The 25588-nt window shown below is 35.6% G+C and overlaps 2 protein-coding genes across 2 annotated transcripts; one reads left to right on the forward strand and one right to left on the reverse strand.

Annotated features, from left to right (window-relative positions):
- The first annotated feature begins 12404 nt into the window (after nt 1–12404).
- On the forward strand, nt 12405–14680 carry mplkip (M-phase specific PLK1 interacting protein). Its single transcript, NM_001202486.1, has 2 exons — nt 12405–12894; nt 13713–14680. The coding sequence occupies exons 1-2, from the start codon at nt 12553–12555 to the stop codon at nt 13905–13907; spliced, it is 537 nt and encodes a 178-aa protein (NP_001189415.1). The 5' UTR covers nt 12405–12552; the 3' UTR covers nt 13908–14680.
- A 529-nt stretch (nt 14681–15209) lies between these two features.
- On the reverse strand, nt 15210–25210 carry ralab (v-ral simian leukemia viral oncogene homolog Ab (ras related)). The gene is made up of 5 exons (NM_001007321.1): nt 25104–25210; nt 19723–19893; nt 19440–19648; nt 19178–19352; nt 15210–17105 (listed from the first exon to the last, which is right to left on the reverse strand). The coding sequence occupies exons 2-5, from the start codon at nt 19822–19824 to the stop codon at nt 16983–16985; spliced, it is 609 nt and encodes a 202-aa protein (NP_001007322.1). The 5' UTR covers nt 19825–19893; nt 25104–25210; the 3' UTR covers nt 15210–16982.
- Nucleotides 25211–25588: the final 378 nt, after the last annotated feature.

Here is a 25588-nt window from a genome sequence, read left to right on the forward strand (position 1 = left end):
ATAGTGAACCAGAAGTAAGTTCAAAGGGAAATTACTCGTCTTGGAATTTCCAAATTTGAGATTTCTTGAAAATTGCATCTTTACAATGTCATAAGGCTGGTCATCTGCAAGACAAATGCACAAGAGGACATGCAGAGAATCTCAGTGGGCGATCGTGTGCTCATAAGTGCGCATTTGTTAACATACCATGGAATCGATTACAGTATTAATGATGCAAGTGTGGATAAAACCTGATGTAAGTCAACCATGTAAGGAGTTGAAAAACACTTCTCTCGCCCACTAATCTGGGGACTCCTATTACTTTCATTCAGAGAATTAACAGAAACATATGAGGATGTGTATTAACAAATTAAATCTTTCACTTTGTGGTAAATTTGACCAGTGGACATTCATGCTACTGACGAATTTATCATGAAGATTATTGCAAATACAAATTCAACACGGCAGGTCTATTTTAGATAAAACATAAAAAAAATATATAAAATTGTTGACATTTTCTATTTTTTAATTTGTAATTTAAATGTGTTATCTTTCTACTGTATATCTAAAAATGTTAGGTGAACAAAGTCTTATTTTAATGAATATAACTGTTAAATAAAACTGTTTTGTTTAAATGCACCAAAAATTATTGTCTTTATTCTCTGAAAAATTTATAAAATATTCATTTTTAAAAGGGGTTGTAGTCATTTATGCTATAAGCCCTGTATATGTATTTTTTTCTCTAATCAATTATCTATTTTTTAATCTCTTTTATCTATATCTCTTCTATTGTTAAATCTGAAATTAATTTATATGAACATATAGTTGAAGTCAGAATTATTAAACCCCCTGAATTATTAGCAACCCCCACCCGCCACCCATATATATATATATATATATATATATATATATATATATATATATATATATATATATAGCTTAAAGGTGCTAATAATTTTGACCTTAAAATGTCAGACATACTATGAAAATTTCCTTGCTTTGTTAAAGATCATTTGGAAAATATTTAAAAAGAAAATTAGTTGGAAAGTATATGTAAATAGCCAAGAGCATGGAGTGACTGTAAAACACATCTTGTAGCAACACAACTAACATCCTGTATAAATCTCCATATATGTTCATGCTCAAAATCCTAGCCTCAAAATCCCTGCTTAATCACTTATCTTACTATTGTGCAATACCCCTCAGATCAACATTAAAGCAAGTAAAGGTGTGTCTCAAAATACAGTGTGTATATGTTTAAGAAAATTTCTCTCTAATCAGCAGAAAGAATCAAAAGACACTGTAAAAAAATATCTGTAAATCATTGGTTTTCCATATTTTGTGACTCATGTTTTTATTTATCAATGTTTATTGATGCTTTTGAATCACATTATGAGACCTTGATTTTTTATATAACAACTTTTATCCCTAAAATAAATTAGAAAAATAGATAAAAAATTTTAATAGTTTAAAGTGATATTATGTCTGGGTTGGTGTTGCATATTACAGTACAAAAACCTTATAATAAGCTGCCAGTACATTTATTGTTATTTTACAGATTTATTTCTCTATTTATTATTTCATATACATTATATTGTTTCAAACTACTAAAATGTCAATAAAAATCTTTTTTTTTAAACTGTAGAGTTAAATTTTCAACATCAAAAGTCAATCTATGAAAATGGAGCATTTCGAAAAACACTTTTTTTTATTTGAAAATGGAGGAGTTGCATTTCAATGTGGGCAGACTTGTTAAAATGAAGGCACAGATATCCACAATCGCCTCCTGACTGGTCTTATGGACTAAAGTGTATGATTCCCTGATTTTTCAAGCCCCTCACGTACAGCCAATATCACTAGTTCGTTTAAAAATAAAGGAATTGTAAAGAATGCAAATGATACCACTTTGGTGAGCCTTTTAAATGAAGAGGAGGAAGAACAAGAGCCTGTTCTTGACTTCTTTTTAGACTGGTGAAAATTCAAACCTTCTCGTAAACGTTCCTAAAACTAAGGAAATGGTTATTGATTTTAGAGAGAGAGCACAAAGCAAAACTCATCCCACATTAATTAAGAGGGAGCAAATTATCAGTAATAAGTTATAAATATTTGGTGTGACGTTAGACAATAAACTGAAGTGGGATATATGGACTGACTGTATAAGGAAAAATCTTTAACAGACAATATACTTCTTACAGAAACTATTGCCTTTTAATGTTGCCGGCAGCTAGCTCTCTGCAACTCTCACATGGTCACCCACTAAAGCTAAGCAGGGCTGTGCCCGGTCAGTGCCTGGATGGGAGACCACATGGGAAAGGTAGGTTGCTGCCAGAAGTGGTGTTAGTGAGGCCAGCAGGAGGCACCCAACCTGCGGTCTGTGTGGGTCCTAATGCCCCAGTAGAGTGACAGGGATTCTATACTGCTCAGTGAGCGCTGTCTTTTGGATGAGACGTTAAATCGAGGTCCTGACTCTCTGTGGTCATTAAAAATCCCAGGATGTCCTTGGAAAAAGAGTAGGGGTTTCACCCTGGCATGCTGGCCAAATTTGCCGACTGGCTTCCATCCATCATGGCCTTCTAACCCTCCCCATATCATAATTGGCTTCATTACTGTGTCTCCTCTCCACCAATCAGCTGGTGTGCGGTCTAGCGTAAAATGGCTGCCGTCGCGTCATCCAGGTGGATGCTGCACACTGGTGGTGGATGAGGAGATTCCCTATGTGTAAAGCGCTATGAGGGCCCAGAAAATATATCTTAATAGTGCTTTTATTGCAACATTTTGTGATCTGTTGGAATGGAAATGCTTCTGAGGCCCAGAAGAGCTCACTGTGGAAGGTGGTAACAACAACCAGTAAATTTTTGGGAACAAAACTAAAAACTAGTAATAGTATATACCACAGGTGTTAAACTCAGTTCCTGCAGGGCTGCAGCTCTGCACAGAGTAGTTCCAACCCTGCTTCAACACACTTGCGAGGTTTCAAACAAGCCTGAAAGACTGATTTAGTTTGATCAGGTGTGTTTAATTAGGTTTAAAGCTAAACTGCGCAGAGCTGCGGCTCTCCAGGAACTGGACTTGACACCACAAAGAACGAGTATTAAATATGGCTTTCATGATTATCAATGACGAGATTATCAATGTCATCGATATTGTGCTCCCAGGTGCGTAAGAAATCAAACAATTAAGTTTTTCAATTCCTCCTCTCTCAGTAGCATTTGATGGACATAAGTGTAAAAACAATACAAATTATTAACAGAGACAATGGGCTAAATGCACACAGACTTTTAATTTCAGTCAGCCAACCTCAGTCTTTCTATTATAAAATTGTCACGTTTAAGGTCTGATTTTCTTTTAAAACCAGTGATCTTGATATACGATATAAAGTATACGGGTCTTAGACCAAACAAGAAACGCTGCATTAAATGACAATTTCCCTCGCCATGTCTTTAAAATGTATTTTACCTCAGTATTTTCAATGGAGTTTCTGCACTTGCCTGCTGATCTCGACGGCGCTAGTGCTTACACTGTCTTTTATATTGTTTTACGCTTGAACAACTAAATGAATGCCTAAATAAATTGTAATTACATTACAATGTTGATGTTTTACATTAACCTTTCCCGAAAGTTTATCATTGGCTGGAAAACTATGCATATACCCCATTACAAGTCTTTATATGTGTTAAAATCATCCCAAAAGTCACTCTGAAGTACCATAAAGAATCTCAATGTAGCAGCCAGAGTGAAAAGGGTGCAAATAGCATGTGACTAACAAAGCATGAAGCCAAATGATGAGATTTGATTATTAGAGCATGAGTATACCAATGCAGAGAGATTCTGGACTCGAGATAAATAGTCTACACTGAGGTATGGCTCGGCCCTTTGATACAGCGAGACCACGGTCATGTCCCAATAAGGAAAGTTGTTGCCCAGTCAGTTACACATTCCCGAAGTTACTGACCCCAAGCCTGGTCCATAAACTAATGCCAAAAGATTCCAGAGTGAAAAGATTTGACATTCATTCATTCATTCTCTATTCAGCTTGGTCCCTTTATTAATCAGGGGTCACCACAGCGGAATGAACCAACAACTTATGCGGCATATGTTTTATGCAACCCAATAATGGGAAACACCCATACACACATACACTATTGCCAATTTAGCTTATTAAATTCACCCAGAGCACATGTCTTTGGACTGTGGGGGAAACCGGAGCAACCGGAGGAAACCTACGCCAACACAGGGAGAACATGTAAACTTCACACAGAAAAGCCAACGGACACAGCCCGGGCTCGAACCAGCAACCTTCTTGCTGTAAGGTGATTGTGCTACCCACTATGCCACCGTGACGCAAAGAATTGACATATCTAAACATATTTAGGATTTCAAAACCTCTGTTTTTAGAGAAAAAAAAAAGGTTTGGGAGATGATCACTTGACATCATCTCTTCTATCATGTGCCGAAAGCCAAGAGGATGATTTATACTAAAAGTAGGGAGGATTTTTTACTCTTGCAGCTGACTTTTAGTTTGGGATCTAAAGAGATTAATCACCAAAGTGACAGGATAGGAAGTGGTCCTGTAAAACACACACTGTCTCTCTCTATCACAGCTAAAGCAAAGATGACCTCTAGAGACTCAGTAGCAAACTGCACGTGGAAGACTTCATAGTATATTTCATTCATTCATTTTCCTTTGGCTAAATCTGTATTTCAGAGGTCTCAGCAGCAGAATGAATGAACCAACAAGTTATCCAGCATATGTTTTATGCAACCCCATAATGGGAAACACCCATACACTATTGCCAGTTTAGCTTATTAAATTCACCTACAGCACATGTCTTTGGACTGTGGGGGAAACCGGAGCAACCGGAGGAAACCTACGCCAACCCAATTCATTTTCAATCGGCTTAGTTCCTCATTTTTCATATGTTTTACGCAGCAGATGCCCTTCCAGCGGCAACCCACTGGGAAACCATATAGAAGTAAAAAATATTTCAAGCATTATGTGATAAAGTTATTACTAAATAATATGGACATAGCTTTGTCTTGTCAAAGAATAAATAATGTATATGTTTTATCAACAAACAGAGCTGTCTTGGGAACATGGTTTTGTGAAACGGATCCATTATGTGGATCTGTTTTACATGTTCAATATTGAGGCATCCATGATAGTCAAATCAGTAATGGTGTGTTTCTTTATAAAGCAACCTTCTCTGAATGGTTTCGTTCCATGAAACACAGATACTTTAGTTATTTTCAGAAATTGTTTTCCTTTCATTGCCGTCATGTAAATGCAGCGACTGCCACAGAATCAAGTCAACACACAGTATTGGTGTTTGGTTCGATAAACAGTTAAGTCTTTTTAAAAATTTGATTAAGTAAATCTGTATTATGGGCAAGATAGAGATGATGTGTCCCTTTCCAGGCTGATTCCAAAATGTCTTAACAATTGCTATGATATTGTAGTTTCATTATTTTTGCAATTCTTAACAGATTCCATTGTGTGAAGTTTTGTTCTTCCCCCTTATGACTGAAAAATGTCCTGTTTCTAATTTAAATAATTTAATATAAAATATGAATGGGAAAATATTTTGCTCATATGAATTTATGGGGGGAGTCACGATGGCACACTGGACACAATCGCCTCACAGCAAGAAGGTCGCTGGTTCGAGCCCCTGCTGGGTCAGTTGGCATTTCTGTGTGGAGTTTGCATGTTCTCCCTGTGTTCGCATGGGTTCCAGAGATGGGTTGTAGCTGGAAGGGCATCCACTGCGTGAAATATGTGCAAGATAAGTTGGCGGTTCGATCCGCTGTGGCAACCCCAGATTAATAAAAGGTCTGAGCCGAAAAGAAAATGAATGTATGAATAAATGAATAAATTTATGGAACGGTGACACGGTGGCTCAGTGGTTAGCACTGTCACCTCACAGCAAGAAGGTTGCTGTTTCGAGTCCCGGCTGGGTCAGTTGGTATTTCTGTGTGGAGTTTGCATGTTCTCCCCGTGTTCGGGTGGGTTTCCTCCAGGTGCTCCGGTTTCCCTCACTGTCCAAAGACATGCGGGATATGTTAATTGGATGAGCTAAAATTGGCTATAGTGTGTGTGCGTGTGTGCGCGCGTGTGTGTGTGTGTGTGCGTGCGTGCGTGCGTGCGTGCGTGTGTGCGCGCGCGCGCGTGTGTGTGTGTGTGTGTGTGTGTGAGAGAGAGTGTGTGAGAGAGTGTGTGTGTGAGAGTGTATGGATGTTTCCCAGTACCGAGTTGTAGCTGAAAGGGCATAAAACATACGCTGGAATAGTTGGCGGTTCATTCCACTGTAGCAACCCCTGATAAATAAGGGACTAAGCCGAAGAAAAATAAATGAATAAATTTATGGGGTGGCGATAATTGTTGCACATATATTTAAAAAAGATATTTGTGTTTTGATAAAAACAATTACAGTATTTTTTAGGATAACATTTTGAACAAAATACCATGATGTTAAAAAGCTTCTTTTCTCATATTTACCAAGGGTGCCAACATTAGTGGAGGGCACTTTATAAAGACGTCCACATGTTGTGCTTCTGAAGAAATGGTTGCTTCAAACTATTTGGTTAAATGAATGATTCAGTGATTCATTCCTTAAGACATTGGTTTCACTGAAATATACACACTTTCCTGCAGTTTATTCGTGAAAAACATAACAGAGCAGACAGGTCAGACAAACTAACACAAACATAAATCTGAACATTTTTCTCAGGTACTTACTTGAACCGTGCCTGAATGTATCAACGGCATTCAAGCTTTCAAGCAAGTTTTTAAATAAAACATTAAACAATCTTATAACCCACTTTTGGGTCGCAACCACCCAATTAAGAATAACTGATATATGAAACATACTTTGTTAACTGGCTTAAATTAATTACCTTAAAAGAATCACCTACTCACAGAGAACACAGTATTAGACACAACTAACTTTATTGTTGAATAAACTGGCATTTTGAACAAATAAGTTGAATGGTGAACTGTATACCACCTTAATCTCCTGCTTGACCAACACAATTCAAGATCCAGAATATTATTTCAACAGACTACATTTTTCCACAAGTACACACAACAAGACAAGGACAAGCCAGGGGCTCTGAATGTTTTTAGAACGGCAGAAATCACAGTGCATTGCGAAAGTGACCAACATTTAGTGACTGGATGATGGAGGGGCATTTGAGGTGGGACAAAGTTGGTCTGGGAACGATGGAAACATGGGAACTGGAGGGCTAGAAAATGAGCAAAATCTGGGGTGTGAGGAAATAGGTCACTTGCCTGGGAGACTTAAGAGGGAACACGATTCATCTGAGTGCCACATTGTTTCTCCGTGAGATGGCCTTTGACTTCGGTGACACAGTTTCGTCCCATAAAACATTTTGTTCCTCATGTTTTGTAGACAAAAGGATCCCTCATGTGCCCGTCTGCGTTTTCTGGTGTGCATTTACTTGCTTGTTATTTTTGTCATGCAGGTCAAGCCTGTGTCTAGTCTTTAGCCCACTAATGGTCATCATTGTCTTTCTCAAACTGGACGACAAAACACTGCTGGTTTGTCAACGTAATATCTGAGCTGAGAATCTGATAAACATCATGATTTAGGTCAAATAGACTTTGGTTTTTCAGATGTAACTTTTGCAAACTATAATTTATAAGCTTTTACAAGAAACCTTTTATGATATATATATATATATATATATATATATATATATATATATATATATATATATATATATATATATATATATATATATATATATACATACACACACACATACACTCACTGGCCACTTTATTAGGTACACCTGTCCAACTGCTCATTAACGCATATTTCTAATTAGCCAATCACATGGCAGCAACTCAATGCATTTAGGCATGTAAACAAGGTCAAGATAAACTGCTGCAGTACAAACTGAGCATCAGAATGGGGAAGAAAGGTGATTTAAGCAGTGGTGTAAAGTAACTAACTACAAATAATCAAATTACTGTAATTTAGTAGTTTTTCACAGGAATTGTAATTTAGTGAGTAGTTTTTAAAAAAGTGTACTTTTACTCTCCTTTGAGTACATTTTTAGTGCTGTATCTGTACTTTTACTCCACTACTTTCCCTCAACCTGCAGTTACTACTTTATTTTTTCTTGTCTATGGGGATTAGAAAGTTCAGTCCTGTGATGCCTTCCAATAAAAGCACACATAGAAGGTAAATCACAGCATAATGAACTACCTCAAGACATGGGTGCTTTATAATTGCAGCAAACTATTTGGAAGTTCTAAAACTGTTCGAGAAGATGTCCAAAATCTTTACATGCATTGACTGTTTAGATCCATGTCATTGATGAGAAGATGACGGATGTTTACTGTATGATGACTGCCAAGACGTTGACATGGTGTCAAATTGACATTGTACCATAACATCACGGGGACATTACATTTTGTTTGAATATGAAAATCATGTTGACGTCAGAACTTTACGCCAACGTCCAACCTAAAACCAACCAAATATCGTTTAACGATGTTACAGCTTGACGCTGTCTTGACGTTACCACAATGTCTATCATACGTTGGATTTTGGTTGCCATACCTGACGAATAAATGTCAGTATTTGATTTCAATATGACGTTGGTTTAAGATGTTGGCTTAACGTTGGATTTTGGTCATTTTCGTCATTTGATGTCATTATTGGACGTCAAAATAATGTTGTCCCTAGTTATGTTATGTTATCTTAGTTATCTTATGTTGCCAGTTAGACATTGAATTTTAGTCACCTGACATCACAACCTAAATCTAACCTAATAAACTTATGACCTTGTGCACCTGCTGTGCAATAACTAAATGCACTACAGAATGTTATGTATACACACATCCACAAGTTACATGTAAATGCATCAGGTTTTCACAGCGTAATACTCACTACTCACTACACTCGAATACTGTTGAAAAAAACTACTTTTTACTCATACGGTGAATAATATTTAAACAGATACTTTTACTTGAGTATGATTTTTAGTGCTCTTTCCACCACTGGATTTAAGTGACTTTGAACATGGCATGGTTGTTGGTGCCAGATGGGCTGGTCTGAGTAATTCAGAAACTGCTGATCTACTGGGATTTTCACTCACAGCCATCTCTAGGGTTTACAGAAAATGGTCCAAAAAACCTTTGAGATGTGGTGAAACAGGAGATTCGCATCAAGGATGTGCAGCTGACAAATCTGCAGCAACTGCGTGATGCTATCATGTCAATGTGAACCAAAATCTCTGAGGAATATTTCCAGTAACTTGTTGAATCTTAAGGTTAAGGCAGTTCTGAAACCGGTACTTGTAAGGTGTACCTAAAAAAGTGGCCAGTAAGTACATCCAAACTTTAAGATCCAAAATTAACAATTTAACATCAGATCAATTAAAGAGATGGTTCACCCCCAAATTTACATGCACTCAAGTTTCAAACCTTCAGGAGTTTCTTTCTTGTGTTGAACTCAAAAGAAGATAGTTTGAAGAAAGTTAAAAACCTGTAACCATTGACTTCCATATAGGAAAAACAAATACTATGGAAGTCAAGGAAGGTTTTCAGCATTTTTTTAAATATCTTCTTTTGTGTTTGACAGAAAGAGGAAACATATCATAAATATTTGAATCAAGTAAAGGATAAGTAAATGATGGCAGAATTTTCATTTTTGGTTGATTTATACATTTTAGCAAACTAATTTTCCAAATTACATTATAATAAATACCAAATAAAGTAGTGACAACTATAAACGTCTAGTAGGCTACCATTGTGTTCTCACTGTTGCTGCTACTAAGTTCCCAAACATAAGTTCTCAACCTTTAAATTGCCTTTTAAGGCCACATTTTCTCTGCTCGCTGACCTCCAAATGAAATAATAACAAAACCAAGCGCTGTTCCACCGATAAAACTGACACGAGAGCTTTGAATTGAACAAAAGAATGTATCAAAGGAAAACATGCTTGAGAACTCAATCCATCAGCAGGCCTCCATCCTAATGTTAATGCTGTGGGAAAGCATAATTCCTCCTTATTGTAAACCTCTTATCCTCTCAGCACAAAACACGGTGTATGATGAATTATGATGTGTTTCCAAGAGCACAGCTAATAAAACACCGACGTGACCTCAACTGAAGATTTACAACAACAGCACCTCTGGCCCCATCTGGCAGAGAGTGTAGGGACTCGAGAGGTTTTCATTTTGGTTTTAACTATGCTCTACTACTATTTTACAGCACAGATTTGTTTATCCACTTCAAATGTATTAATCAGTTTATTGCTCAGGACTGTGCAGAACTGTGTATGAAGGTGTTCCTTGTAGAAAGTAGTGGTAATACTGACCTCTAGTGACAGCTTAAGAGAAGCATCAACTAAATGGGATAACTGGGAATTTTTGGGACACTTTTTATTTAATTTACAGTGTAATTTAAAGGGATATTTCACCCAAAAAATACTCACTATTTTCTTACCCTAAAGAGATTTAAAACGCTGTGACTTTCTTTCTTCTGTTGAGCATTAAAAATTTTTTTGAAGAAAGCTGTAATAATTGACTTCCAGAATAGCAAAAAACAAACTATGGAAGTCGGTTGTTTACAGCCTTTCTTAAAAATATTATGTGTGTTCAACAGAAAAAAGAAACTCAAATAAATTTGGAATAAGAGAAGGGGGGGTAAATGATGGCAGAATTTTCCGATAAGCAAGATATTTCAGTGTCTGAATATTTCACAAATACTGTACAATTACCCCTGAAGTTTTACATTTTATGCAGGACTATTAAAATAAAGCTTTTGTTATTTCAAACTGAACTTCAGTTGATTATTTTATATGTAACTAAAGAAAGATGGCATCAGACTAAATTTACAATTTATAAAATAATTTTATTTGCATCTATTTTAAATGATCAAAACCATCCTGCTGACAAATGAATAAAACTTGTTTTTAAGGATAATGATAAATTAAACTTCTTAAAATGCCAATTAATTATAATTTCACGGTTGCACTGTGATCCTTAAATTAGAGCTATTTTTATTTTGAAATGGTTTATACAAATATATCTGACAAAATGTATTTGTTATATTAATTATTACACTGAAAAACTTTTTAGTGAGTCCGAAAAAAAAGAAGAAAGAAATGTATTGTGCAGTCAACAGGACACTGCAATATGTGTTTACAGGCCCATAGCCAGCCTGTTGAAAAGAGTAGTTTTTTCTCAACCTGGACCTTTTTGCAGTTAATTGCCTCATTTTTTTTTTTAATTAAAAGATTTGAATACTGAATTTAGGTGACATTTTAAGCACTATTTTTAGCTGAATTAGCTTGTTGGATGGTCATCATAACCACACTTTCTGATATACCAAAATATTTCCTAAATACTTAAACACAAATTTATTACATCATATGTCATTAGAAAAAACTGTAGCCTATTGTAATTTATGAGGTGAATAACAAACTGGCCAGCACATTCCTCAGTCAGAATTTGGCCATTTGAAAAAAAAAAAAATTCAAATAATAATAATAATAATAATAACAATAATAGTAGTAGTAATAACAATGATGATAATAATAGTAATGATAAAAAATAATAATAATAATATTAATAATGATTGATGGAAAAAAAAAGTACATTTGAAAATTCACAGATAACAACAATAGCCAAATTAGTTTACAAATCATTTTAATATGAGCTGCTTTTGGAGCTTCATACTATTTTATTGGTCATGTTTTCTTTCAAGAATAAGGTCCAAGATTTTGAATAAAAGTTACTTGTCAAATGTCTTCTATTTAAAAACAATTAAGTAGCTCAAGATGACTTCTTTTATGTCAGATGTTTTCTTGCACAGCTGGATGTTGGAGTCATAAAAAAAATAATTGTTTGCATTAATTTGGCCAAAACTGATTACCTGAGGAAGATTCTGCTTGGTCTTAAAGCCTTTTTGATGGGTTATTTTTTACCATTTATGATGGCATAGCATTCAAAATAGGACAAATGAGCTCATCAATGGGACAAATTAGACTTTTGTCAGTGAGGGGTGGGTCTTTCAAATCTCCCGAACACCCCCTGGCTATGAGTCTGGTTTATGTGTATGTATGTACACTCAAAAGAATAATTTTGGAGCTTGTTTAAACTGCTCATTTGAAAAGGATGAATCAACAAAATTCTCTCTTTTTTGGCACAACTTAATTGTTTTATGCTCAATCCACTGAAATGTTTAAAAATGATTAAGTTAACTTAATCTATTTGTGTTGAGACAACATGAAGGTATTGGGTAGAACCGAGCACTTTTGCATGAATGAATGAACCGTCTGTTTTAAAAGTTTGTTTTGATAAAGCTACACCAAAACTTCACATCTGCACAGGTATGGAGGTATGGGCTCTTAACACGCCGTGAAAACAGGCGGCAGTATCGAGTCATTCAAGTTGGATGCATTCAAATGCTAATCGCCGAGAAAAGACTCTTGTTCCGGGTCGACCAGTTTTGTTGTGCTAAATGAAAACGAGTTTTGTCAGGCTGTATATAAAGTCGTCTGTTGTGGTTTAAAAGTCAGTGTTGGAAGATACCTCGACACAATGCAGAGACCACAGTTTCGCCATCCCCGTCCGGGCTCGGGTCCCCGGCCAGCAGGTTTTCGCAGCCCTCCACCAGCCTTCGACAGGACAGGGAGTATGTTTCCATCGCCTCCGTGGGCTTATTCAACCCCACCGCCGCCGTTTGGGCCGAGGTTTGGTCAGTGTTCTCCCAATACCCCACCGAGAGAGTATGGGGGTAATAGGAGCAGCAGCGGCGGCGGTGGGAAATATTTTAACGATCAGTCTCCGGGTCACACACCGCGCAGAGCGAACCCCAGTCCCCGCGGCGCGCCGTTCAGACGCTCGCCGTACGAGAGCCCCGGAAGACACTCTGGATATCAGGTAGTTTACTCGCGTTCAGGTCCGTGTTATAATAATGCACGGACTTAAACATATTTATGTATTGTAATTTGGCTTCTTCGGTCAACTCTGCTGACAAAAAAAACATCAAACACCAACCTTTATTTAAGTCGGTTTTAGGGGTCTCCAAACCTGGTCATGGCTTGTTTACGAGCGGTTTTGTCTACTTGATGAAAATTCTACCATTTACCCATCATTTACTTATTCAAACCATTTTTTGATTGATTTATTGTACTGTTAAAAACAAAATTAAATATATTAAAATGTTAACCTGTATTCAATCATCTTTATAGCATTTTATTACAACTACTATGGAAGTCATTAAGTTACTGTTTCCCAGCGGTGTTTAATATATCTATCCCTAATTAACTCAACTGTTTGGAACAAGTCAAGGGTTTATAAATGATGACAGAAGTTTCATTTTTGGGTAAACTGTCCATTTTAGCTGCGCTTAGAGGATTTTAAACCAACTACTTCCTGACTAAACATTAAACCAGCAAACATCTTGGGTTTTAGCTCAGCCTTTTCATTTGATTTAACTTTAGCTTTGTTTAACTTAAAACAACTTGCTAAAACGTGGTCAAACATCTTAAATGCCTGCTATGACCAAGTTTAGAGACAATCAAAAAACCGTCTCGACCAAGGTTGGTGTTAGCTGATATTTTTTGCCCCCCAGCAGGAAAAAGTAGTGTTTTGTTGCTCCGAATTAATTTATTTTCTATTGGATGCGACAGTGCAATACAATATCTGGTTAACTATAGACTTTTAATGCCTTTTTGCATAACAATTTTCTCCTTAAGGGTTCACCGCGGACATCCACACCATTTGGTTCAGCGCATGGCAGGGATAGAGGGACAAATGATATGGAAAAGTATTACAAACCTTCAATGCTCCAAGATCCATGGGCTGACCTTCAGCCTATCTCGGTCACACAAACTCAGTCTAAAACCTCCAAACAAAGCGATACAAGCAGACAAGGGAGGTACTACAATTAAACCCCATCAGTGCATTTCTCTAACTTCAGGGAAAGCCACTGAACAGTCCTTTTAATTTAGTGCACCAGAGAGTGCGCTAAATTTTTTAAAAGTCAAACGGAGCCAGCCGAACTCAAGGACCTGAGGCAGGATTCACCAGCAATAAGTCTTGACATTTTAAAAGTCATATGTACTTTCTTGTATAAACATAGCAACACCTCAACAGCAGGAGCATAGAAATGATGTGCTTTTGTAACCAGCAGCCTATTTAAAGTAGTTTGCCGCCTCTCCCATGGAGTTTGCAAACATGTTGTTGAAATCAGAGGAATACGTCTTCAATCTCAAAATGCAGTCTAACTAAGATGTCTGATCAACACGTCTATCTACCTCTCCATATTGATGGTGTGCAGTTAACTAGAACAGATCAGGTCAAGTATTCGTAGGCTTGGCTCCTTTCAAAATTTTCTATGGACTCATTTTTGTATTTTTTATTTTCGGTGACGCTTTTGGTTTTATTACAATCTGATATTTTTTTCTGTTAAAAAAAGTAATATACATATGTAAACATGGACTTATAAAAGACTTTGTCATCATAAAATGTCCAGATAGGACAATTGTTGGATTATAAACTTAATTTAACTTAAGTTTGTAATGTAGTCCTTGTCAAAAAATATATTGGAGGTGGAAATGTCACTGTTTATTTACCAAAACATGTTTAATATTATTTATGTTTAATAAAACATAGTTAATATTACAGTTCATTTTCAAAGGTCATGTAGATTAATCACCAATACATTTATTACTGCACACATTTAGGCTTTATTTTTTTCTGTAGGCATTGGACTCTTTTTGCTTCACACTGTAAAACCCAGTAAGTGAAGGTAACTCAAACCATTTGAGGAAACAGATTGCAACAAACCATTTAAGTTCAAAAGCTGATCCTAATGAGTACTGTGAACTTAATCCATTTGAGTAAACAAAGCAATTTAACCACAGTTAAACCCAATATATAAAGAGAACTTAAACCAACTGAGTACTGTAAAACCCAATAAGTCAAGGCAACTTAAACTGTTGGAGGAAACAGTTGCTACAAACTATTTGAGTAAAAATAAAAACTAATCTATACGAGTACTGTGAACTTACTCCATTTAAGTTGAAGTAATGAGGTCTTTCATTACCTCATTACCTTCAACACAGAGTTCAAAACTCTTTTCAAATGAGCAGAATTAACTTTCAGTCAATTTTGAGTTAACTACACTCATTTCATTTGATAAAGCAGACTGTTGGGTTTTACAGTGTAGGATATAACATACGAATCTCATATTAGAGGTCTACAAAAATAGATTTTATTAATGTAACAGAAACAACATTTTACACTGAAGTTCAGTTTGCATCTTTCACTGGACACTTGTATCACCACACTATCTGTTGTAATAATACATTACATCACATCAGTGGCCCCAGCATTTGTTGCCTCCTCGATATTTTGAACATCCTTCTATAATTTGGCTTTACACCTTTCGAACATCTGAAAACTCAGCGTTTGCCAAGAGGCGTTCCAAATACAGATTAAAATGAAGACATTTAGACTAAGTGTACAAGAAAGAGGTTTATATAAAAATGACTTGCTTTTTTAGCACTCAAAGTCAGTCAAGAGTAATGAGGCATCAGCTGTTGATATTTCAGCATCATTGCCCCACGCTTAGCTTACCACACAAATACAGCTTTTTAGGGATGATAACTGACTGTTAGTGATAAAATAAGAGGAAAATCTTGCATATTTCACAGGTAACATATATTTGGATTAAAAACAGCAGAGTTAAACATTTTAGCTGCAAAATGAAAGAGAAATTGTTTGGTAGATGCCAGAATAATATGGCAATAAACTGTCAAGCTCAACAGTTACTTCCACATGGATGTGCTTATTCAAAACCATTCATAAAAGGGTGAGTATTCTCATATCCACAGAGTAGCCGCAAAGACCTGCAGTTTGAAACACAGATCCTTTCCAGCCCTTTTAGAGTATTTATTTCCTCATTCACCCTAAATGAACTAAAATGTACAATAGAAAATCTAATTACACTGGATAAGTTACAATAAAATTTCAATAAGTTATAATAAAGTACACAATTCAGTCTGTGTAATAAAACATTCCAACCTGTTTTTCACAGTACATTTGACTCAAGCAAGATGACGCTTTTTAGAAATATTCATGTGTTATTTGGGACCCCTAGATAGCACAAAACCAAAACTCCAAATCTGCTGCCACACACAAATAGAAGTGAATAAGCCCTTTGACTACAAATAGTTAATGTATGTGTATTCAAGGAGAGATTGGGTCATAATATATCACATTTAAAACAGGTTTTATATACTGTTACACTACAATTATTCAACTGAAATAAAAGTGCCAGCTTCTCTGAAATGAACAGGATGTTATAGCTAAGCATGTTGGAAAGGTTTTGGTAAAAGGACAAACTTGGAAATATATAAAATATTTAGCATTGCTGAAGGAATGAGTTATCATTTTTAGTGTTAAAAATGGTAAAGTGATAAATTAAGATCAATATTTAGTAATTCATTTAATAATTTGTGCATTTGCTTCAGTGCCCATTTTTGGAAGAAATGTATACTTTTAAACGATATCCTAAATGCATCTGTGCAGTTTACCTTTAAATTTTAGATTAATCTTATTTAGGCTTTACTTTAGTTAGTTTAACAACAGGAGGTTAAATGTCAACACACCATGAACTCAAAAGCAAACAGCTTGGAGTAGTATTTTGTTCTTACAGTGTTAAAGTTTAGCACATTTAACTAAAAGCAACTAAAGAGTGAACACAATCTAACAGTCTATTACAGAGAGTTGGGAAATGAAATGTTGTATCTGATATGTCAGACCTTTGACATTATTTGTTATTTAATGCATATCTGAAGTTTTGCCCTTTTATACCCATTGAGAAAAACAACCGGAGGAAATGGAGAGATGTGTTTGTAGGAGATGATCTTCAGCATTTGTCTGAAGAGGGATGAAACCTGATGGGTTTTTTGGAAGCAGTGAAAGGGTAGAGATGTCAGCGATATTGCATGATCCAGTCATTATAAAATGCAACATCTTTCTCGAATCCTCGTTGCCAAACTTTTCCTCTTCTTTTTTCCATTTTTCTCTTTGCCGTCTTCCATTTTTCTGGCTCTGATCTCACGCATGAGATCAAAAAACACCTGGAGACATTAACAAGTTTGTATGATGCATCATTATATAGTTCCCCTGATATTAAATTATTTCTTGTGCAAAGTTATAGTTCACACAAAAATGTCAATAATTTGTTTTATAGTCCCTAATGTAGTATTTTAATGTAACATTCTGTGACCACCTCCTGTGGGGAACAAAAGTATATCTTGAAGTAGGGCTGTGGGTTTGGGGAAAATATCTAATTGAGATTTTACTGACACATATTGCGATTTTGATTAGATTTGCGATTTAATTATATAGTCAAACTTCAGGTCAATAACCTGTAGGCAGTGGCAACAATTCTGCGACATCTCTTAAAAAAATGACCTGTTTTTGTTCTGGGTCTGTGACTTTGAAACCAAAATTTGCCCATATTACCTATGCTTTTCTTTTCTTAGATATTAATTTGTCTATTAATGCTTCTGATGCAGCAGAGGCCATTATTTCAATTGTCCGCACTTTTTTTGTGTGTGTGTGTTTTTTTATTTATTGTGGCTGTTCTGCATAGTTTGGTTGCGCAATTCTGATTGGGAAGAACAAAAGTGTGCTCACTCAATTGGCTAGTGAGACTATCACACACAGACGACAGTCACGCATTTGTTCTAGGCGGGGAAAATTAAATAATACAAATATATTTCATTTCACAGCCTCTTGCAATTAGCTAATCACAACATTTCAAATTATGATTGCTATTCGATTGCGATTAATTACACAACCCTATTATGAAGAATGTTTTTTGTCTATATAAGATAACAATATGATCCAGTTTTTTATATATTATAATTGATTTAAAAATTCTTATTTTACATAAATGCTGCCTGTTGAAACCTTTTGTCAACGAAATAATTGTCCACTTAAACATGCTTCAAAACATACATACACTAAATCTAATTCAAAACGTGTGTACACGCACATGAGCTTATTCTTAAACTTGTTCTTTTGTTAGTGAATTTGTGTGTCTAACTGCGCATCCACATTTGCATAATACACGCCTAAACCAGCTCCATATAAGGGCTTTCTTCAAAATGCCACTGAAACAAAATGCAAAGAAAGCCAGGCCTCCAAGTATATGAGGTGCATCTTAAATTGCTTACTTGTGCGCTATTCTACGCCATCTTGTAATATAAATAGTGTATGTAGTGCATTCACACTGAAATATTCTTTTTATTCCAAAAATATTAAGTGCATATTAAATACCCAGATGATGCACTTATTTAACAGATAAAATTAAGTGTGAAATGTTGGTCACTTCATGCACTCGACGGTCGCAGCTTTGCTCATGTAGCGGAAGGGGCGGAACTTTCACGCGCTGACGTTGGATTATTTTATTTTGGATTGTAAAAGCCAAAATTCTCCTACGGGAGTGATTTGTACCACCTCCTGATGATGAATGCAGTTAGTTTGGTAAGTTATTTCATTAATTTGACAACCGTCAAACGTAATAATTCAATTCATATTGTATTAGAATTTTTTCATTTCATGTTACTTTTCGCTCACACTGTGAATCAAATTATATTTAGGGCTCTTCATAAAGTCAGAATTATTAGCCCCCCTGATGTATTCACCCTAGTTCATTTTTTTCCCCCAAATTTCTGTTTAACAGAGAGCAGATTTTTGTTTTTTAGTTGCATATATGTGGTATTGTTTAAGAATACATTTTGTATGAATCATGACTTATTTGACTTATCATGACTTGTAACCTTTCAACGTAGATGTGCTTGTTGCAGTAGATCTTCATCTAACAAAGTATTTTCTTGCAATTATTTTGACTTTTTTTCTAAGTTCTTTATAAGATCTGAACTGGTAAATAAATTGGTTCAATTTTATGTACACACACAAGTGTGTTTTACCTAGCATTATTTGCATATATTCTTTAAGTTGTCAGAAAATACATGCCAAAAATACAGGGTCTATTTAAAAAAAAAAAAAAAAACAAACGACTGTGCATGCTAAGTGAACAAGGACAAAATGTATTGTTTCAACAAGAGTGAACATACCCTTAGGTTTGATTTTTTGGTGAACTGTCCCATAATTATTGCATGTAATGGCTGTGAAGGCCTACCTTATCTACGTTGGCACGGGTTTTGGCAGAAGTCTCTACGTAGCTGACTCCCCACTGCTCCGCTCTGGCCTTGGCCTCCTCCAAACCAACTTGTCTTCGGTCCTCCAAGTCTGATTTATTTCCCACCAGAAGGAAAGGTACATTCTCCTCTTCTTTAACCCGAAGTATCTGTTCTCTAAAATGTAGTAATAAATAAGAATGCATTTACAGCATGAACATTCAATAACACAAGAATTGATCAATATTTCAGTGTCATCTCAACCTGAAATCTGCTGTAGCAGCGAAGGATTCAGATTCTGTGATGGAGAACACGCAGAGAAATCCCTCCCCGCTGCGGAAGTAGTTGTCCCGAATTGCAGCATAGTCCTCCTGTCCCGCCGTGTCCAGGATGTCAATTTGCACCTCCTCTCCATCCAGAACCACCTTTTTTCTGTAGCTGTCAGCTTTAGTGGGCTCGTAGTCCTCCACAAACTTGAAAGAGGTCAACATAATTATTGTCTTACACGGGTAATGTGCATTTTACCATGACGTGACATCCATCTTACCTCGTCATACATAAACTGCAGAGTTAAGGCGGACTTGCCCACACCGCCACTTCCCACCATTATCACTTTGTGAAGAGCCAAAGCGTTCCTGTTGGCAGCCATGGCTTCAAGCAGCGAGACAATGGCAGTGTATTGAAGTAAGGTCAGAGGTAGATGGGTATTAGGTGAGCCCTAGAACAAGAAAGCACATGTTATTGCTGTTTTAACTACATAAGACTAGTAATTCACTCATTGAAACTGGTAATTTAGCCATAATTCATTAATAATATCCCTGCAGCCTTTTAAGCCAGTTAAACGTGTTTGAGCAGTTACTTATAAATAATCAGCTTTCTTCTGTTCCCATCAGTAGTCACTCTGCATGTAATGATGATAACACAGGCCTACTTTCTTTCTGGCTCTTGAGAAAATGCTAAGACAATGCGGCTTCTCATGAAGGCTAGCGTAGCGTTTGTCGGTTCCCTTCCTAACTGATACTGACATCATTGCTCACTCAAGCAAGGGAAAAACACACACTCAAACTCCTAATTTCTTTTTAAAGAGCGTCAATAGTTCATATTATATACGATTACCATCATCGTTTTCCATTTAATGTTGTTCCTTACATGTATGATTTCCATATATAACCATGTAGTATAGATAGCCATTAAAACTGGCTATCCATTGACTTCCATTGTAAGGACAAGAAGAAAAAGACATGTCTCAAAATATATTCAAAAAGTCAGTCATGGATTTGGATTAGAACCATATAATAGGTGAGTTAATGTACATTGATTTTATGTAAATCAAACCCCAATTTTAACTGAGAATCTGTTAAGTAAAAGAATTTAGTAAGGTTTAAAAGAAATTAAATATTAAAATATATTTCTGAATGAATGTAAATCCAGTCCTAACTTTAACAACAAACAAATAAGTGCGTTTCCCAACACCATTGTTAGCCAACTAACGTTGCAAGTTCCGTTGTTACAAACATAGTTTGTTGATTTGCTGTTTCCCAAATCCGTCGCTCCAACAAACATTCGCAACATTCCATTTAAAGTTGGAATTATGAAAATTAAAAAAGCTTTAAAGTCATCTCTCTTAGGTGTAATTTGCTTTCTAACTATTTTTAAAATTCAGTTTTAGCGATCTTCATGTTTACAATTGTGCTCCCTTCGCTGTGCACTTTCAAAACATTGATGTCATTTAGAACACAACCTCTTGGCGAAAGCTATAGGTGACCTATTATTTAAAAGCGTAATTTTTATTACGTCTCCAAAGCTTGTGAAAACAAAAAGCATAAGTTAATTATTTTCATTTATTGTAGGTTGTTTATTAAGTATCTGTACAGTATATGACATGGGCCTGCTGGTTAGAACTTTCTGCTGTGGTTTACATGTGTCAAATTGCAAAAGTAGACTTTTAAAAATATAAATAAATAAACAATATCCTACATAATAATAACGACAACAACAACAATAATCATCATCATCATCATTAATACTATTAATATTATTTTTCATTTATAATACATAATTAATACATTTTATTTCCTAATAAATAGCCTCATTGTTTATTTATTTATATGATTTATATATGATATTAGAACACGTGTTAGCTTTTGTAAGTAATTTTATGTTTTAGAATATGACATGTCATTCTCAATAATACTTGTAAAGCAAACAGGCCCTATTTGTGCCATATATTTCAATTAATATGAAAAGTGAGAGCATGTTTTTACCAAATCTATTACTGGATTTTATTTTAAATGCGTGTTTGTGTAAAATAATATAATTTGCACAAAGAAATGATGGGGTTCCTCTATAAAGAAGTTGTTACTCCACCCAGTTTAGAGCATCATTATGGGCGTTTTACTTTATAACTGACGCGGTTCAAGCGATGGATCTGCGACCGAGAAACTATGCGTTTTGGGAAACACTCGTCACTACATCGTTCTTTTCCCAAAACAATGCATCATACCATGATAGTTCAGCTGCGAGTTGCGTCGTTGTTTGGGAAACTCACCCCTGATTGTGAGACCATATGTCATGTGCAGTCTTACTAATGTAATCACTATACACAAAAATCCTGGTGGAGTCACACAATAATATAGGCTTACTGCTGTTGGCTCAAGCGCAGACTGCTAACAACAGCAGTTGTTTTAGGTATACTCAGTTTACACAGCTCGTCTGTGGTGTATATGCAAAGGGTGTGGGTAATGGTGATCTACATTATGCAGCACAGTTGAACGACTGCACGTGATTGACGCCACATTGACAAGTTTGTTAGTATAAAGAATGTGATAAAATTGAAATGAGCACTTGATTGAGTGGGCACTGATGTGTCTCGGTGGGCTTTTGTTTGAGGCCTTGGGCTCATTTTCATAATAGAAGAGAATGTTGCAGGTTTGCAATCTAAGTAGTTACATGAAGATAGGAGTAATTAATTTTGAACCAAAGACTGCAGTTTTAAACTGGTTGATGAATATTTGAGGACAGTGCTGATGAAAAGGTCTTTTGTTAATTCATGCAGATGTCAAGGTCAGAGGAAATATGCAAGAAAGCACCTTATCAAAAGATAAGCTTTGCTTCCAAATTAACATTTTTGTGTTAGCCTGTGCATGTCAGAGTACAAGGACTAAAGTTTAACAAACATTTTGATGATTTAAGAATAGCTGGCTTGCTAGATGGAATTAACTGAAGTGCAAATGTCTACTACTTATGTTCTTTTAGGAATAGAAAAAGCATGTGTCCCTTCAAAGTCCCCCCAAAATAAAAAGTAACCATATGATTTTGTTAACTTTTTGCCAGTTTTATGCTGAACAATTCATCTGTTCACGTCAATAAGAAAAAAAAAGTTTGCCCTTCTAATCTTTAATTTAAATCTAAAAATGCACTTCCTGTTTGTTTGTTTTTTTTTTTCAGTTAAATTTTCAGATTACATATATCTTAGGAAATGAGCGTTGCTAACATATTTAATCACGCTGCTCTAACTGTCCGTTTTGACAACAAACAGAAATGTTGAGCAGGAGGAGTCTGTTAGTTTGTAATAACTGTCCTGTAACCCTTTTGCTGATCTTTCTGAATGAAATGCCTACTGTACTACATTAATTCAAATACGGTAGAAATTTAAAGCCACGCCCACTGTTTTCTCATTTAATATTATGTTTCTCTAGGAACTGCATCACAATAAAAAAGTAATAGTAATAAAAATAGTTGCCGCTTCTGGTTCCTTGGGACTTTAAGGTTACTTTTGCATGAAAAGCTGTTGTACCCCTAATTATTGTTTTTAGTTTTTTTTTTCTGACAATATAGCTAACACACAGTAGTTCACCTAAAATTGAAAAGTTTCTTCACCATTTATTTACACTTAAGTGGTTCACTTATATTTCTTCCTTCGTCATGGTCGCTGACATGCATAGTAGAGCACAAAAAGTACTGTGGATGGCTGCTGCTTAATTCAACATTCTTCAGAATATCGTCCTTTGTGTTCAACAGAAGAAAGGAACTCAAACAGGCTTAGAATGAGTACATGATAACAGAATTTTTGATTTTTAAATCACTTTACAAAATATATAAATAAAAGAGACTATCATCAAAAACCTGCACATGCATTAGATAAACAGAGTAGTCTATTATTACAGTAAATGATGACATAATTTTAATTTTCAATCCCTTTATTGCAGATTCTGTAACAGCCTTCATCTACAGGGTGGGACAATAAGCAAGGTAAGTTTTCACTTACAGCTCAAGGGAATCACCAATTTGATTAGGCATGGGCCGATTACCATATTCAGGTATTCCATGGTTTGGTTTGGTTAAAGTTAAGGCTTTAAAACTGCCAAAATTTCCTGCTATAACGTTCCTTTGGAAAAAAGTAAGATTTTTTTAATGTTTTGTATAAAGTGTTTTAGGACAACACTGTCTCCAGCAGAAAAGAGATCCATTAATTTGTAAAGAAATCTGTGTTTTTTTTTATTTTATTTACCCTGACATGTTTACTGCTCCAAAATATTTTACATTTTTCTCTAATTAAAATATTTTTGTTCAAAGGTAGAAAAAGTTTGTTTTTTACGCAGACATTTAAAAAGAACATATATTTTAGAGCAGCAATACTGTGAAACCGTGATTTTTTTTTTAATCCAAGGTTATCAAACCGTAATATTCCTATATGCCTAAAACGTGATACTGGTCAAACAGATTTAGTTTTTTTTCTGTGCAATTGTGTTCGTTTTGTGCATTTGAGAGCATCAAAGGTTTCTATTTACATTTTTTTCTCATTATGCTCAACAATAGCAATTACAGATATAATTTTTTCTTTAATAAAATGAGCAATCAGAGCTATTAACATTAGTTATAATCTGCTCAAAACACATTTTTGTGCTGGGTTTACAAATTCCATCACAAATTCTCTTATTATTGATACATTATACAATGTATCTTCACTAAAATCCTGTCATCAAGGTCTGTTATAATAATTTAAATCTGTAATTATTATAACAGAGTTTGATAACAAGATTTTAGAAAAGATAACAGAAAAAGCTGTATGACAATATTAAAGCTGTATCTCATAGATTTAGAATGTTTTTTTTCTGTAGCTACATGAAGACTAGCAGCATGTACAAGCAACAAAGTTTCAAGCTTGCTTATGAATGCTTCTTTTAGATATGACACTTGACTGGCCCAGAGCAGAGGATTGCTTTGATTTGACTACAAGCATTTCAATGTAAATTGACATTCACTACACAACAAACTATAATGCAAAAGTTCACGTACAGCAACACTCGTGTAAGATAGGTTGCATCTCCTGCTGCTGGTACATATGAATGGTGATTAATATTAGGTTCAAAACTTGTCCATGACTCGTTTCTCCCAGATAAGTGCTACACTCCCCAACAATTAAACGACAGCCTGCATGCGCGTGATATTTGACACCTGTTCCGTTGGTACATCTGTTTACATGAAAACTACAATGAACTGGTTTAATATTTACACATAAGTGAATTATTTTAATCAACATATTTTAATCATTATCATTTCGCCCCAGTCGCATCATTCAAACAGGAAATCCCGACAAATTCAAGAGTTCACAGAAAGAGCTTATGACTGCTGATGAGCTAGCAAGCTAAATCCGTTATCGTTATTTCGAAATGAAACGTAGTACGAGCTGTTGTACTTCACTTGGTCATGGGTGTAAAATCATGAGTGATTTTCCTGTATTATTTAAATACACGAAGTGCGTTAAACATCACTTCCGTGTTTATAGAGGATTTCGTTTTAGCACTTTGTAGCTAACAGAGAAACGAGTTGCCCGAGTACTACTAAGTGCTATATCCGCAGCTAAGCAAGTAAACGAGTTGTGTTAGCGCAGTAAAAGTTGTATTATAAGTGTTTACAGATACTCACCAAATAAACAGGCACTGGTGTGTTGAAGGTGTTGTTAGCTTTGCTGCTACGGCAGATTTGTTTTGCTCAGTGCATGATGACTCAGAGAAGGGAGCAGCACTGCTGACAGCCTCGGCTGACTGGGCTTGGTCTTCCTCACTCGGACTAAGAATTTACTTCTGAACGGAAAGAAATGTTGTTAATGTATGCGAATATCTAAACTAGTCAACGCCACGAAACTCGATGGGTTACGTCTCAGACTTGCGTTACTTTCTAAGATACAAAACCGTTTTAGTGTTGTCTTGCAACTTTTTAAATTATTACAATGACTCCATACATATAACGTTACTGGACGGGGTTTACTGTAGACACAATCTAGCATCTGCTTTTAGTCATCTTTACCAGAAAATTGTCCGCCTAGAGGTCTCCTACTGTACTAGCAGGAAAGCGCTCGAGCAGCCAACAGTATGAAGCTGAAGTTCCATTGCTCACGTTGTTATGTACTT

The sequence above is a fragment of the Danio rerio genome, chromosome 2 (assembly GCF_049306965.1).
Source record: "Danio rerio strain Tuebingen ecotype United States chromosome 2, GRCz12tu, whole genome shotgun sequence".
NCBI classification, from domain to species: Eukaryota; Metazoa; Chordata; class Actinopteri; order Cypriniformes; family Danionidae; genus Danio; species Danio rerio.

Excerpts from the sequence above, each read along its gene's own strand:
- ralab (NM_001007321.1), bottom strand. The coding sequence starts at position 19,824 with ATGGCTGCCAACAGGAACGCTTTGGCTCTTCACAAAGTGATAATGGTG. Across the intron at positions 19,649-19,722 it reads TGCAGTTTATGTATGACGAG|TTTGTGGAGGACTACGAGCC; the intron begins GTAAGATGGATG and ends ACCTCTTTCAAG. Across the intron at positions 19,353-19,439 it reads GCTGCTACAGCAGATTTCAG|AGAACAGATACTTCGGGTTA; the intron begins GTTGAGATGACA and ends ACTACATTTTAG.
- mplkip (NM_001202486.1), top strand. The coding sequence starts at position 12,553 with ATGCAGAGACCACAGTTTCGCCATCCCCGTCCGGGCTCGGGTCCCCGG. Across the intron at positions 12,895-13,712 it reads GAAGACACTCTGGATATCAG|GGTTCACCGCGGACATCCAC; the intron begins GTAGTTTACTCG and ends TTTCTCCTTAAG.